Source organism: Schistocerca piceifrons, chromosome 2 (assembly GCF_021461385.2).
Source record: "Schistocerca piceifrons isolate TAMUIC-IGC-003096 chromosome 2, iqSchPice1.1, whole genome shotgun sequence".
NCBI lineage: Eukaryota > Metazoa > Arthropoda > Insecta > Orthoptera > Acrididae > Schistocerca > Schistocerca piceifrons.
In genome coordinates, this window is record NC_060139.1 from 536,987,989 (window position 1) to 537,005,407 (window position 17,419).

General features: G+C 43.6%; 1 protein-coding gene across 1 annotated transcript in view; it reads left to right on the forward strand.

Moving 5' to 3' along the window:
• LOC124775556 (cilia- and flagella-associated protein 58-like) overlaps window positions 1-17,419 on the forward strand; it is an 81,380-nt gene that overhangs the window by 200 nt on the left and 63,761 nt on the right. Inside the window, exon 2 of the mRNA XM_047250385.1 lies at window positions 12,661-12,856. Coding sequence (XP_047106341.1) covers window positions 12,661-12,856 — 196 coding nt within the window. The remainder of the gene's footprint in view (window positions 1-12,660; window positions 12,857-17,419) is intronic.

A 17,419-nucleotide genomic window follows, 5' to 3' on the forward strand; every position in this document is an offset into this window, starting at 1 on the left:
AAACACTCCAGCCACATTAAATTTTTGGCACTAATAACGGAGATATAATTTGGTAAGAACTCTCGAAGACTGTCCCACATCATTTCCCACGTCCTCGTTAACACAGCCCACAGTTAAAGAGTGACATCAACATAAAACTTCCTGAGAACTTACAACTGAGTCTGGAGCGGCACTCGAGCTTCTGCCTTTCGGGGATAATGAAAATCCGTTCTAGAAGCAATCCACCAGACTGTCGCTAAGCCGTGTCTTCGCAGTATTCTATCCCCAATAAGTGCTAGTCGCGCAAGGTATACAGCAGAACTTATGTGAAGTACGGAACGTGGGAGATGAAGTACTGGCAGAAGTAAAGCTGGATGGACTGATCATGAGTCGCGCTTGGGTAGCTCAATCGGCAGAGTATTTGCCCGCGAAAATCAGAAGTCCCAAGCTCGAGTACCTGTCTGACACATCGTTGTAATCAATCAGGAAACTTCAGATCAGCGTACTCTCTAACACAGGACCGAGCGAGGTGGCGCAGTGGTTAGCACGTAGCACACTGGACGAATGTTGTAACCCGCGTCCGCCCATCCAGATCCAGGTTTTCCGTGATTTTCCTAAATCGCTTCAGGCAAATGCCGGAATGGTTCCTTTGAAAGAGCACGGCCGATTTCCTTCCCCAAACCGAGCTTGCGCTCCGTCTCTTACGACCTCATTGTCGATGGGACGTTAAACACTGATCTCCTCCTCCTTCTCCTGCTCCAACGCAGAGTTCTGGAGATTCAATGAGATTTCATTCTGAAAAGCAACAGTAGGACCTAAAATGAACCAAAACAAGTGATTCAAAAATATTTGCTAGTATCTTGTGCAGATTAGGGGTAAAAATGTTGATAATAAGGTCAGAGAAGAGTAGAGGACGTCAAATCAAGCAAAATTTCCCATTAAATCGCGAGTCGGGAACGCACCATTGCAACTGACGGCCAATTAGCGACGAGCGCGCTGTAGTGTGTGCATTTATATTAACTTACCCTAGCTGAAACCAGTTATGCTCTTGAACAGAGTCACTAAGTAAATTAGCTGAAGATAATGGCTTTATCTGAACAACCAGAGCTAGACAATCGTTAAATGCCTATTCACGACTCTTTACGTCAGATGCAGATGTTCAATGACCTTTGCCGAGTAAACCTTGATTATAAAATCAAGTACACTAAAAGTGCAGTAACGTCATTAATCTGTTAAGATAATAAGCAGTATTGGAGAAAAAGCACTGCAATAAGATAGTCGACGTTTGATAGTGGTATGTGCGATCTTATTAACACTTTGCCGTCCGGCGATACCACTGTGGTGTCCTGTGCACATAATCGCTCAGTGGTCGGCGACAGCACAGTGGTGTCATAAGCATAGTACCGCGCAGTGGCCGGTGACAGCACTTTAGTATCTTTTTCATTCTGTTGGGGTTTTGTTTAAGTAACAATAAGTTACACACGTCAACAAGTTTTTTGTTTTTATAAGTACTTGTGCACTTTCATCATGGCAGACGAAAGAGACGATACGATTATTTACGATGAATGCGCGGACGTCTTGTCTGACGTTCCGGACGACGTTCCGATTGGGAAGAAGACATTGGATATCAAAAAAATGAAAGTGAAGCAGATTCGTCGGAAGATAGTGTAATACGTCCAAGAAGTATTCGGCGAATGCTACGGTTGCCAACTGATTCGGATGAATCAGACGAAGAAGACAGACTATGATTTACTGAGGACCAATAATAAATTTGAAGGATCTCCGCGTCCACACATATTTCCCAAAGATACACAGAGCGTCGTGGATATCGTAGAATTATATGCTGGGAACGATCTATTTGAATATATTAGCAACGAAACCAACAAGTATTACAGTCAAAATTGCAATAGAAGGAAACTGGATAAAAAATGCCAAATCTGTCGACGTTACGGGACCCGAACTTAGAAAATGGTTTGGCCTTGCTATCCTTATGGGAATTGTAAAAAAAAGCAAGGATCTATGATTACTGGTCAATGAATCCGTTGATAGAACACCGATATTTCGCAAAATGATGTCCCGCAACCGATTCAGACAAATTTTATCATTTTTACATTTTGCCGACAACAATAATAAACCGAATAATGCCGACCGGCTTTTCAAAGTGCAATTCGTAATTGATTATTTTTCCAAAAAGTTTAAAAAAATGTTTACTCTAAGTCGAAACATATCAACTGATGAAGGAATGATACCGTGGCGTGGACAATTAAATTTCATATTTTACAATCCTTCGAAAATTGCGAAATATGGCATACTCATTCGGATGCTGTGTGATTTGAGTACGGGATACAGTTCCTCATTCGAGATATATTCCGGCGCTGGACAACCTTTTGCAAAAACAGTGATGGAACTATTGACACCTTCTGAAGGAAAGTGGCATCACCTCTACATGGATAATTATTATAACAGTGTATAACTTGCAGAGAAGTTACTTGAAAAGAAAATTCGAGTTTGTGGAACGATACCGCAAAACAGAGAATTTCCGGAAAAATTAAAGCGCGCAAAAGTCAATGTTTGAAGCTTGTCAATGTTTGAAGCTTATCATCAATGGAAAGGTGACAAGCGGCCGGCGACAAGACAAGTAATCTGAATTAGCGCTGCCGGCGCCAAGCGAATAAATCTGTACCAGACGTGCGGACGGCAAAGTGGTAATAATTAAATCTAAAGGCTAAATGTTTTAAATTTTGCTTATGTACAAACAACATGTATGAACCTCTTTCCCCAAAAGTACAATAGATCAGAAAATGTGAACTAAGTCAATAATGGGAAAGGAAACAGAAATTAAATTTTAACCACTTTTTCTCTCAAATCACATCTTCTTATAGTAAATATTCGCAATTACAGACTCCAAGTCAGTCGAAAATTCCTGGAATGATGCGGCCTCAAGAGTTCTTGTGACCATTTCTTCCCGGACGTAAACTGGAGTACGCTGGATGATTACCGGATTGGCTAACGTTTATAGACGTAGTACCAAGTGGTACATTTCCGACCTACGGTTATCTGGAAAATTTTGCTCGATTAGACGTCCCCTACCGTGATATGATCACATAAAACTAATCTTGGAAAGTCTACACGCCAGACTGAGTCACTGGAAGAATTCTCAAAAAGTGCAGTCCAAACACAGTTGTTTTTCTCCAGTCTTTGTATAGTGCTCTACAAAGTAAACTTTCTCTCACAGAAATGGAAAACAATTTGTACTGTTGCACAGCAGAATAATTTTACTGGCCAGGCTTAAAATTTTGTTGAAGTCCTAACGAGCGAGCTGGGAACAGTGTAGATTACTGCTGGACGGGTATGCCGATCGTTATCGTCACACGGGGTACCGCCGAAGCAACAGACCTCAGAACAGGGCACAAAGAAGCGCAAGCACCGCTATGCTACTTAAGAAGACATTGTGAGGTAACACTATGTAACTTCACCGACTGAGCGCCACTACAAAGTCAAACCTTGACAGAAAGAACCGAGCTCAGAAACCCAGAATCATTACTGAAATTGTAATATGCTCATACAACCATAGCCACTATGTCACAGACGCTGGCTCGACCCATTAAATAGAATGAGCTTCGGAGCTCAAGAACATATTGTGTCATGCAACCATTCTGTCCGTGTCGCTAGAACTAGAGAGAATGAGAATCTGCTGAGTTTTATTGAAACCACGACACTCTGATCGATAAAGGCCCTCTTGCAACTTGCTTGCTGGCTTCTACACCGAGACGCAGCCAACCTGATGTGTACCAGAGCCGCGACCTGCCGATGCTGCCTCCTGGGCCATCACGGATGGGAAGACTGGTGTACAGCCAGCCCGTCGCCACTCTGGGTCATCACAGATGACCTGCAAGCTGCCATCCTCGCACCGACGAGGCGAGGCGCGTCCGCTCTGTCGTGTGGCCGAGTTGTGAGCGTCTGTTGCTTTCTTGGTCGATCCACACTGGGTGACGGGGGCCTAGTCTTCACGAAAGCTGGCATCCTGAAACACAGTCACCAGACTCCACCTGAGCACATGTCTTCGAGGGCGATCAGATGGTAGCCGCACTTGGCCATCGCAGTACGCCAGGGTAGGCCACACTGCCTCGCCTCGCTGCCATCGCCAGCACAGCAGGCAGACGTGACGCAACCTACGAATGGTAACAGCTGATTCCCCTTAAGCAACCACAAAATTAACGGTTCATTTATTATACCAAGTTTGTAGTACGTCAATGAAATTATAGGTATGTCAGTCAAAGTTACCTTCTCTTCCAAAGAACATTGTAGGTATTTCCTCCTTATATGTCACAAGTCAGAGACAGCAAAGGACCTGGAAGAGCAGCTGAACGGAATGGACAGTGTCTTGAAAGGAGGATATAAAATGAACATCAACGAAAGCAAAACGAGGATAATGGAATGTAGTCGAATTAAATCGAGTGATGCTGCGAGAATTAGATTAGGAAATGAGACGCTTAAAGTAGTAAATGAGTTTTGCTATTTGGGGAGAAAAATAACTGATGATGGTCAAAGTAGAGAGGATGCAAACTGTAGACTGGCAACGTCAAGGAAAGCGTTTCCGAAGAAGAGAAATTTGTTAACATCGAGTATTGATTTAAGTGTCAGGAAGTTGTTTCTGAAAGTATTTGTATGGAGTATAGCCATGTATGTAAGTGAAACGTGGACGATAAATAGTTTAGACAAGAAGAGAATAGAAGCTTTCGAAATGTGGTGCTACAGAAGAATGCTGAAGATTAGATGGGTAGGTCACATAACTAATGAGGAGGTATTGAATATACTTGGAGAGAAGAGAAGTTTGTGACACAACTTGACTAGAAGAAGGGATCGGTTGGTAGGGCATGTTCTGAGGCATCAAGGGATCACCAGTTCAGGATTGGAGGGCAGCGTGGAGGGTAAAAATCGTAGAGGGAGACCAAGAGATGAATACACTAAACAGATTCAGAAGGATGTAGGTTGCAGTAGGTACTGGGAGATGAAGAAGCTTGCACAGGATAGAGTAGCATGGAGAGCTGCATCAAACTAGTCTCAGGACTGAAGACCACAACAATAACAACATGTCACAAGTTTATTGTGCCTCCACCTTTTTTTAATCTTTTGAAGCAGATGGAGCATTGCACTTCACTGCTACCGCACATCGAAAAATACTTCCACAAACAAGGGACAATACCAATCTGTAATATCACTAAGGCCCGTAGACAACAGCGAGAAACTTCGTGTAGACCAGGTGCAGGTAAGTCTTGCACAGTGAACGTACGTGTTTACCTTCTAATAGGCCACGCACATTTCAACACGCCATTATTATTATTATTATTGTCTCTGCAGTGCTGTACCGGTTCTTAAGTCATGTGTGTGTTGCTAGTTTTTAACTGAAGCCGTTGTTATTAATCTAGGGCCAGTTGCTTTTCCCAGTTTTTATAATAATCCAATATTTCAAAGCAATGGAAATTTTACGAACAAGTATTACTCGTTTTTTAAAAAAAGTTTTATTTAAAAACAGAAATTTTTAACACTGTAGCCATGGTAAATTGGCATGCCGGCTTTTTACTCGATTGTTAGTAAACAATGAAAATGAAACCTTTTACAACCGAGACCAAACAAATACCAAAAAATATCGGCTGTTAAGAACTAAAATGCCGGTATCGGTTTTAACCGATCGGTTTTTCCCATCCTTGGTGCCCAGCCGCCACCGAGCTCTGAAGACAGTTGTATCTTCGTAAGTTTTGCTCATCCATTAACTGTTATTACAGATTATTGTATCACTGACGCCTCTGGGCTTGCTCTGGACCATTCATCCTCGTTCTTGCTCTGGACCACTCATCCTCGTTCTTGCTCGACTTCCTGATCAGAACACAACTCACGATCTGGGTCGCTACAGTATGTATTTGCCTTCAAATTTAATTAATTTAAAGGTGGACATATCTGTTATCATAATTATTATTGTTGTTGTTACTGTTATTAGATCTGATATTATTACTCTTGGTGGCTGGGTAAGTAACACGCAGTGTGCAGTGCGTGTATAGTTGCGCAGCTAATGGCTAGTGCCAAGATTTTTTTATTCGTTAATAGCAGAAAACAAAAACAAAGTCCCATGAGGCAGCAACTAATATCATACCACAAAAGTCGTCTCACTTATCAAAAAAGCGATTAATATACTGATAAATTAACATCCACCACCGCGGCCGGCACATTGAGCGGTCTGTATACGGGATCGGTAAGGGGGAGACGACAGGTATGTATATCGCTCCCAATGGTCCACGATGCCACTCATCGGGAGTAACCTGATGATGATGGCATGTTACGCCGTCGAAAATTCGATCTACAAAGATCAATTAATCTGGCTGCGTGCCCGAGCGACTTTCAAGCTGATTAATTAAGTTCAGAAAACCCGTAATTATGTGGAACAGTCTCACCAGTTTATTGATTTTCAGTCCACATTAGTTATTGTTAATATGAGTCGTTCAGATACTCCTGTAATTTTGAACAAAATAGTTGAGTACGACACTATTCACGTAATGCCCCTATCTCTACTTCAAGAGAAAATCAGAGTCATCTTTTAGCATATTTCTACTTTGGTAAGAAACTGTGGAACAGCTGAAGTACAGCGGTGGTAACAATACACACACAGTGCTCATTACGGCAAAGACTCACACAATAGCTAGGCTAACTTGCACACAACGTAAAATTCTTTTGAGACATTACTAAAGGCACTGATTTTCCATTAATATCTTATTTCTGTTAAGCAAGACTGCACATCGTTATTCGACGCAAGTTTTGTAAACGTCTGTTAACAAAGAGAACATTTCATTTAAAATGTTTATTGTTTTCTTTAATATTTGTCTGTGATGAAGGACTGTGGTAAGAAGAATGAAGAGTGACTGCGTTTTTGGCTATATTTTTGTGTCCCATATGCAATGACTAAACAGTCTTTGGTAACGATTCTGATCGGCGTTGAAAGAAGCAGCATTGTAATTAATTGGTAACTTGTTTAGCATTATAACTTCTGAGAGTTAAGTTCACAATTTTATTTTGTTAGTCAAGGGCATCAAAATTAATTACTGCATAATGTAATCAGTGCGTTTACATTGAAAAAGAGGTAAATACCTGAAAATTAAGGGGGTCTTTGGGATAATGGACGCTGGGCTGTGGCAAAATGAAGCGAGAAATCTGAATAATTTAATCCAGCAAAGTTCCTGCGGCTGAACAATAAGTTATCATAATTACTTTTGTATAGCTTATTCTTTAACTTATTGTGTCGGTGTCATGTACTGTATTTGTTAGTCACTCATAGTTGATAAATGGGTGCTTCGTGCAGACCAAACAACACAGGCAAATAGAGGCCACTTTTGATCAAAGTTCTGGGTTGGCTGAAGCGAATAGAAGTCGGTCATCTTTGGGTAGCGAGTGTTTTGCGTCTAGTCACTGCCAACACTGGCGATCTAATACTACATTATCTGTGATCCCGTATGTACAGAAGCCGCTAAGAAGTGACTGTCATACCGTGTCGTATTAAACCTGGAGGCACACATGTAGTGCCATCCATCACTCTCCCCTATCCTGTTCGTGTGTCGGGCTTTGGTGGGCGCAGTCGCTTCCTCCTCTCCCCACACCTGCCTGAAAAGGCGGCCAGGACGTTGTGAACAACCATAATATTGACACAGTAATTATCATGTTGTAGAAAATATCGTGAAGGTTCGCACTGAAGTCGCGGAACACTCGTTTTCAATGTCTTTAGTTATGGTACGATAAATTTCGCGAAGGATGCATACGTCATCCGTAGTCCTTCGAGGCCACGTTTTAATGACTATACAACCTATAAAGTGTGTGGGAGTTTCCAACAGCGTTCGCAGATATCAGTACAGAGTACCAACCAGCGATTATGCACTGAGGTGCCAATACCTCCTAATAGCGTGCCGGGCCTCCTTTTGCCCGGCGTAGTACAGCAACTCGACTTAACATGGACTCAACAAGTCTTTGGAACTCCGCTGCAGAAATAATGAGCCATGCTGCCTCCATAGCTGTCCTAATTGCGGAAGTGTTGCTGGAGCACGATTTTGTGCTCGGAGTGAAACGTCGCGTAAATGTTCGATGGGATCCATGTCGGGTAATCTGGGTGGTCAAATCATTCGCTCGAATTGTCCAGAATGTTCTTCAAATCAATCACGAACAATTGTGGCTTGGTGACATGGCGCATTGTCATCCATAAAATAACATCACTTTTTGGGAACATGAAGCCCATGAAAGGCTGCATATGGTCTCCAAGTAGTCGAACATAGCCGAGGACCCAGTCCATTCCATGTAAACACAGCACACACGATTATGGATCCACTATCAGCTTGCACGGTGCCTTGTTGACAACCTAGGCCCATGGCTTCGTGGGGTCTGCACCACACTCAAAACCTACTATCAGTTATTACCAACTGAAATCGGGATTTATCTGACCAGCCCGGTTTCCGAGTGGCCTAGGGCCCAACCGATCTGGTCTCGAGCTCAGGAGAGGCGCTGCAGGCGATGTACGTACGGTTAGCAAAGGCACTCGCGTCGATCGTCTGTTGCCGTAGCCCATTAACGCTAAATTTCGCTGCACTGCTCTACCTGATACGTATGTTGTACGTCCTACATTGAATCCTGCCGTTATTTCAAGGAGTGTTGCTGTCTGTTAGCACTGACAACTCTACGCAAATGCCGGTGCTTTCGAACGTTAAGTGGTAGTCGTCGGCCACTGCGTTGTTCGTGGTGACATGTAATGCCTGATATTTGGTATTTTTGGCACACTCTTGACACTGTGAATCTCGGAGTATTGAATTCCTAACGATTTCTGAAACGGAATGTCCCCTACGTCCAGCTCCAACTACCATTCCGCATTCAAAGACTTAATTTCCGTCGTGCGACCATAATCAAGTCGGAAATCCTTCCACATTAGTCACTTGAGTACAAATGACACCTCCGCAAATGCACAATCCTATTTTACCACGTGTACACGATATTACCGCCATCTGTACATGTACATATCGCTATGCCGTGACTTGTGCCACCTCAGTGTAGCTCATACTATCATTAGCGAGGAAGTGTCTTCAAGAGTTTGCTTGCAAACTGTAAGTAGCGCACAGATTGGAACTTACTGGTCTCATAAAGATGTATGCGCTTTCTGAGAATTGCCAACAGGACAAAGATTTTCATGAAAGTATGATTATGGAAATGGATCAACATTAAATTTGTCTGGTAAAGGTAACAGTCACTATGTCTAAATGTAGGGAGCCGAGAAATTCCGCGCTTCCACTGCCGTTGAAAGTGATAACGCTAGCTAATGTATTCAGTGCTTTGTATGTTTGACTTTTTTGCCGAAAGCATTATCATGAGGCTATTCGTTTTAAACTCTAGTCGCTGCAGTATGAGTTTCGCTCCTTTGTGATTCTAGCTTACGTAGATTGCTCTATACGGTTAGGTCATCCTGAAACCCGTGTTATCAGCTTTAGTTTCCTTACGACCAGTGCACATATGTCGCCAAATGCCGCGCATTCCAAAACAATGCACCTATCGAAATAAAAGCAGACCGCAAAAACGAATTTTTTATTCATACCCTTTGAGGAAGTTATTTTTATCAACGCAGAGGTTAATTGTGTTCAACCTTTTAAAGATAATAGGCCTTTACGGGGCAAATCAAAGGTATTGATGAAACACATGATTTTTCTTTTTTTTTTTTGTGCAGATGGTATGCTGTAGTGATATTCTAGTATATCGTTGTGAAGTGCTTTCCATACCGAGAAATAATGAAGTAAGTACGATAACTGAGGCAAGTGCAAGTGAAGGAAGGAAAAAAGAATAGTATATTAGATGTAAACTATATTAATTTCAGAAGAAATAAACGACATTCGTTTTAAACTCTAGTCCCTGCACGTATAAGCAGTACGAGCTTCGATCTTTTGTGATTCTTGCTTACGTAGATTGAAATGAGCAACTGACGAATCACTACAGTAGCTGTTCTGGACCAGTGTCGCCAACAAGAGCAGATCCGCAACGTGGATTGGGAAGTCCAGTTCTAAGTTGTAGTATTTGAACATTTTATCTCGGTTCTCGAGATCACACAAAACACGTTGGAAATTATAACTTCTCAGCTCTCGATCTGTCGACCAATAATCCCAACAGATGGAGAAACGTGAACCAGCTGACGACTCAAAATGAGAGTGGTCCCTACAATAGTAAACGTAGGGTGAGCCCAACTCCACCGGCAAAAGTTTGGTGGTTGGTCAGGAATATTTTCAGAGTATTTTGGTATAAGAGACCCGTAGTCTCTGGTGGCTCGTTTTTCGCTTTTCGCTTGGTTACTTATCTCCATTTATCTTTGTTCCTCGTTGTACTGAAAATAAGATGCACAACAGCGCAAATGACGGCGGTATGTTGTGAGATGTCAAAGAGACACACCTCCATGTTACTATTGCTATTTAACACTTTCTGTAAGTGCTCTAGTATCTCACTTGAAGCGTCTACGCTTTGGAAAAGATTAAGCTTCAACCAATCGAAGTGTGATGTCTCTGACTCTGCCTCTCCTCTGGTGTATGGAGTAACGGACAAACAAAACCACCAAGAGTTTCTCAAAATTTTATTTGGTTTCTGGTAGAGCTCATTTCACCACTTAAATATATTTCACATAGCGATACAACAAGACATTGGTCTGACATCATTACAAATGTAATTGAACGAAATAAGCAGTCAACAAGGAAAGCTAGTTTGTAACGAAACATAAGAAAAGGTCCTGAAATTTTAAGTTTCTCTTTTACAGAGACTGATGCAATTACAAATACATCTGACGACGGACCTACTCATAAAACTGAGTGCTGCTCTCAGAGAAAAATGCTCCTTAATTTTTAAAATATTGTACAGTGTATTTGTTCTTGGGTGATTATATTTCTCTCACTCTGTCAGTGTATGTACCATGTCCTCGACAATGAGGCAGGAATCATAGCTTGGAGAGGGAACTAATGCTTAACATTGTCTCGATTTATAAGTCTTCGTGTCACCTGCTTGTCTTCTGTTAATAGTAGCAATTTCTCTTGCCGGCCAGGGTGGCCGAGCGGTTCTAGGCGCTACAGTCTGGAACCGCGCGACCGCTACGGTCGCAGGTTCGAATCCTGCCTCGGGCATGGATGTGTGTGATGTCCTTAGGTTAGTTAGGTTTAAGTAGTTCTGGGGGACTGATGACCTCAGAAGTTAAGTCCCATAGTGCTCAGAGCCATTTTTTTTGCAAATAAAGGGTGGACTTGAACCACCGACGGGGGGAGCCGCGCGAACCGTGGCAAGGCGCCTAGACCGCGCGATCGCTAAATACTATCTACCTTCGACGTTACGGCCACGTCCGCTAACTTTGGCCATTCCGTTTTTGCTTGACTCGCGGGGCTAAGCTGCGCGGTCTAGGCGCCTTGCCACGGTTCGCGCGGCTCCCCCCGTCGGAGGTTCAAGTCGACCCTCGGGCATGGGTGTGTGTGTTGTCCTTGGCGTGAGTCAGTTTAAGTTAGATTAAGTAGCGTGTAAGCCTAGGGGCCGAAGACCTCAGCAGTTGGTCCCATAGGAAATTACCATAAATTCCTAATTTCGCGAGGCTACTACAAAAATCACTGTATGGTGGAGGTATGTCAACGGGAAGTAAATGCTGCAACCTTTTCGCCAGTTGGTCTACATACTCGTTGTCCCTGATTCCAACACGTCCTGGTATCCGTTATAGGTGTATCAGCTGAGGCAGCTCCTTTGCTTGATTATGACCTCTTAGTAGACCACGTCCCAAAGGATTTGCAGTTTTTCCTTCGGATGCCTTCGTAAGAGTCAGTACATATTATTACTTTGTCAATTTGTAAGTCGACTACGTAGATAATAGCTTGAAGTACGGCGTATAGCTCTGCGGTTAACATCGGCGCCTTTGCTAGCAATAGGAAGGATTGTCATAAACAATTCGCTTCCTGCAAGGATTTCCTTCTACTCCATTGATGGATTTCTCAGTAGAACCAACTGATTTTGTAACTTCTGCTCCATTTCAGTGCAGTAATGTGTTCATTGTAAATACGTATTGCAGTAGTTCTACTGTATGTTTATTACCTTATAAATAAATAAAAAATTCTTTTAATTTTAAATTCAGTCCGTTAATTCGATCTTAGTAAATAGTGATGAAAAATGATCCTTTCACATAGTTTTCATAAAAAAAGACAATCATTTCATTTGGGACCTGTGGAAGGTACATTAGCTTATTTGTTTTAGTTGTAAGTATTTGTCATGTATTATTGTTTTTCTGACATGTTCTACATCCTAGAGGACATCCTCACTACGGATCAATTGGAAAGAAAGTAAATCTAATCTAAAAACAGCCATTTTGGAACCATTGGTGAAGGATTTGCACCAGTCTTGTCAGTTTGCAGTGTAGAGGCTCTCAGTTCAGTTTGGGGCACCTAAGGTTGGCAGCCTGAGACGTTTAGGGAAAGAGTGGATATGGCTATTCTGCTACAGACAGGCTTCTTGGCACGTTGGAGCTGAGAAGCCGCCATGTGGAAACGAGGTTTATCTGTTGGAAACACGTTTCACTGAATGACTACCTTTAAAAAAAACCTCTGGTAGCTGGAGCACATATTTTGTAATGCATTCAGCGAAACATGTTTCCAGCGGGGCAACCTCGTTCCCACGTGGCGTCTTCTTATCTCCAACGAGCCAAGAAGTCTGACTGTAGCAGAAAATCCATGTCTACTCTTTAGCTCATCGCCCCCGTGTGGCTTTGTTTTTCCGGTGGCCTGCACACCGTTTGGGGGTGCAGAGACACGGACATCACGCTTCGGCTGCTTGAAGGTTAATCTCTGCCAAGGTATGTTAGAATAGATGGTGGAATACAGAGACGCTTTACGTGAGATGCTAGAGTTCTTACAGAACGAGTTAAATAGTAATAGTAAAATGGAGGTGTGTCTCCTCGACATCTCACACTGTGACTTGTCTCGCGTTTGGAAACAAACATGTTCTGTACACTCACTATACTTTCTGTCGATGACAGTTATGCACTCTTTACTCTTTGCCTTCAAGTTTGCGTTCATTATTTGTCGGTTCTGTCGCGGGTTTCTAATGCTGTCACTATTAGTTGTACCTTAACAGCGATACACTGCAGCAGGGATAGGTTTACTGAAGAAGTACCTATAAACACCTCGTGCAGTTAAATGGAAGAACGCACGACGACACTATGTTGAGCTCCTCGCACACCAGCGGCGGTCACTGTGACAAAAGTGTATATGCTTCGTCTGAGGTCTGTTGCAGTAGTCTGTATTTTGTGTCGTACGTGGTTATGGCACACTAAGGATTTCTCACTATTGTGCAGGTATTATTACAGAAATAAAAAAATAGGTTAACAAGCCTAATAAATCGTGATTAAGCCGGCCGCTGTGGCTGAGCGGCTCTAGGCGCTTCAGTCCGGAACCGCGCTGCTGCTACGGTCGCAGGTTCTAGTCCTGCCTCGGGCATGGATGTGTGTGATGTCCTTAGGTTAGTTAGGTTTAAGTAGTTCTAAGTCTAGGGGACTGATGACCTCAGATGTTAAGTCCAATAGTGCTTAGAGCCATTTGAACCATTCTGAAATCGTGATTACATTATTACTTTGTAACGATTCTTAAGCGACTACGGGTCGTTCATACTAAAACAGTCACAAAACAGTGCAGAACAAACACTGATATATTGTAGATAGAGTTCGGGTTCATCCTGCACATCCCACACGACCACACGTTGCTGCCGGCCGCGGTGGTCTCGCGGTTCTAGGCGCGCAGTCCGGAGCCGCGCGACTGCTACGGTCGCAGGTTCGAATCCTGCCTCGGGCATGGATGTGTGTGATGTCCTTAGGTTAGTTGGGTTTAAGTAGTTCTAAGTTCTAGGGGACTGATGACCACAGCTGTTAAGTCCCATAGTGCTCAGAGCCACACGTTCCACACTCGCACGTGCATCGACTCCCACTAATAATCGTCCACTTCTCTTCCTCAGCAGTTGTTTATTATTAACAGTAATAAAAATTTAATGATAAGCAGAGTGATATGCTACTGCATCACATATTTCAGCTACAGAGTAGGCAGAATGTCGACGCTGCTTCATACTACCAGTTTCGTTGTCATTACAGCACTGTCATGTCGGATAGCTACTGTCTGGAAAAGGAAAAGGAGAACTACGTAGCATTAAGTGCTTAATAATAACTCTGTATTGAAACTGTGTATATTTTTTTCGATATAATGTTCTGTTTCCTCACCAATTCCCCATTGCAAAATAGCGGTATCGGATTCTTTCTAGCATTTCCGTCAGCACTGTTAGGAATCACAGTTCTCGGCTTATATTGTGCAAACGTTCTGCTCTTTGTGGCGACGTGTCCAATGCTACCTGCCTTCCTCGACAGCGCGCCACGTCGCTCATAATCTCATGCCCTTGGCAGTGATCAACGCGCGCTCACACATACACACGGACACACACACACACACACACACACACACAGACAGGCGCGCGCGCGCCGCGCGCGGCACACTTACGACTGGCTGGCGCTACAAGTTCTAGGAAGGGCGACCAACCAGTTTCCCAGAAGACGCCACTTACTCAAACAGTACATGATTTCCTCGCCCGATATTTCTTTCATCACAATAAAAACATGCTAGCGAGTTTTACAGGTATTTCAAACCAGACTAAAGCTACAAAACCAAGAACTTGTTCGCCTTATCCTAGAAAGTGGTCAATTCTCAGAGCGCTGTTACCGCAGCTACAGAAATTTTGAGAGTGTTACAGGTCGTTTAATTGCTGTCGGCACCTGCGTTTATATGTTCAGGTTAAGGATGATTACGGGTAAGAGCGTACTACACCTAGCCTGTTAGCTACACAACATTTAGTCTGGTTACGGACTGAATGAGGTGGTGCTGTGGTAACACACTGGACTCGCATTTGGGAAGAAACTGCAGGAAAAAAAAATAAAATGAAATAAAACACCAAGAAGGAATTGTGCGAAAAACGAAAGTTGGTAGGCGTGTTTCTGCATCTGAAAGATGATGTCTACTCAACTTTCGCACCATCCTCTGTGAGACGTAAAATCTGGTTTGCTTTAAATACATGCTGTAACGGTCGTGAGCGTTAGTTAGCTTTGGACATGGTGAGCAGATGTTAGTCAGGCATACGTTTAAGGTGACAAAGACACTATTATCAACAACTCATTGAGTTTGAATGAGGTCGTGTAATAGGGCTACGAGAAGCTGGATGTTCCTTCCGCGATGCTGCAGAAAGATTTGACAGGAATATAGCGACTGCAGATGAATGCTGGAAGTGGTGGTCACTGGAACTTACGGTCGCAAGAAGACCGGTCTCTGGACGGCCACTTCGAACTACCGAGAGGGAAGACCATCATATTCGGCGTATGGCTCTGGCGCATCGGCCTGCATCTGCAGAAGCAATCTGAGCCCCAGTTGCCATCACAGTGACACAACGAACTGTTGCACATCAGTTACTTCGAGAACAGCTTCGAGCTAGACGCCCTGTAGCGTGCATTCCACTGACCCCACACCATCGCCATTTGCGACTTCAATGATGTTAAGCGAGAGCTCATTGGACGATGGTGTGGAGGTGTGTTTTCTGTCGAGAGCAGCTTCTTTCACGGCACCAGTGATTCCTGTGTGTTCGTAAGGAGGAGGCCAGACTAGCGCTTGCAACCAGCCTGTATGCGGCCTGGATACACAGGACCTACACTTGCAGCTATGATCTGGGGCGTGATTTCGAATGACAGCAGGAGCACACTCGTGGGTATCCCACGCACCCTAACTGCAGATTTGTACGTCTGTTTCGTCATTCGACCTGTTGTTCTGCCATTCTACATTTACATCTGCGTAGATACTCTGCAAGCCAACGAACTTTGCTTGGCAGAGGACATCTTGTACCACTACTAGTCATTTCCTTTCCTGTTCCACTCGCAGATAGAGCGAGGGAAAAACGACTATCTATATGCTTCCGTATGAGCTCTACTTTCTCGTACCTTATCTTCGTAGTCCTTCCGACAATGTATGTTGTCGGAAGTAAAATAGATTGGCAGTCAGCTTCAAACGCTGGGTTTCTAAATTTTCTCAACAGTGTTTCTCTAAAAGACTGTCGCCTTCCCTCCAGTGATTCCCATTTGAATTCCTGAAGCATCTCCGTAATACTTACGTGTTGTTAGAACCTACCGGTAACGAATCTCGCTGTCCGCCTCTGAATTGCTTCGATGTCTTCCTCCTATCCGATCTATTAGGGATCCCAAACACTCAATCAGTACTGAAGAATAGGTCGCACCAGTGTCCTATATGCGGCACCCTTTTCAGGTGAACCACTCTTTCCTAATAAACCGAAGTCGAGCATTCGTCTTCGCTACCACGGTCCTCACATGCGCATTGCATTTCATATCGCTTTGCAGAGTTACGGCGATATATTTGAACGACTTGACTGTGCCAAGCAGGACACTACTAATACTGTATTCGAACATTATAGGTTTGTTCTTCCTATTCATCGGTGTTAACGTACATTTTTCCACATTTAGAGCTAGCTGCCAATCACACCAACTAGAAATTTTGTCTAAGTCGTCTTGTATCTTCCTACAGTCACGTAACTCCGACACCTTACTGTACACAACAGAATCATAAGCAAACAACCGCAGATTGCTGCCCATCCTGTCCTCCAAATCATTTACGTGTATAGAGAACAACAGTGGTCCTCTCACACTTGCCTGGGGCACTCCTGACGATGCACTTGTCTATGATGAACTCTCACTGTCGATGACAGCATGTGGGTTCTATTACTCAAGAGCCGCTCACATATTTCTGAACTCCATATGCTCGTAGTTTCGTTAACAGCCTGCAATGGGGCGCCGTGTCAAATGCTTTCCGAAAATCTAGAAGTATGGAATGTGCTTGTTGGTTGGTTGGTTGTGTTGGGGAAGGAGACCAGACAGCGAGGTCATCGGTCTCATCGGATTAGGGAAGGACAGGGAAGGAAGTCGGCCGTGCCCTTTCAAAGGAACCATCCCGGCATTTGCCTGGAGCGATTTAGGGAAATCACGGAAAACCTAAATCAGGATGGCCGGACGCGGGATTGAACCGTCGTCCTCCCGAATGCGAGTCCAGTGTCTAACCACTGCGCCACCTCGCTCGGTAATGTGCTTGTTCCTCTACATCCATTGTTCGCAGTATATGTTACGAGAAAAGGGCAACCTGAGTTCCACACGAGTGATGCTTCTAAAACAATGCTGATGAGTGTACATCATCTTCTCAGCCTCAAGAAAGTTTATTATACTGGAATTGAGGATCAAGGATTCTGTAGCAAATCGACGTTAGGGATATTGGTTTATAATGTTGCGGGTCCATATTTTTACCCTTCTTACATACTGGAGTCACCTGTG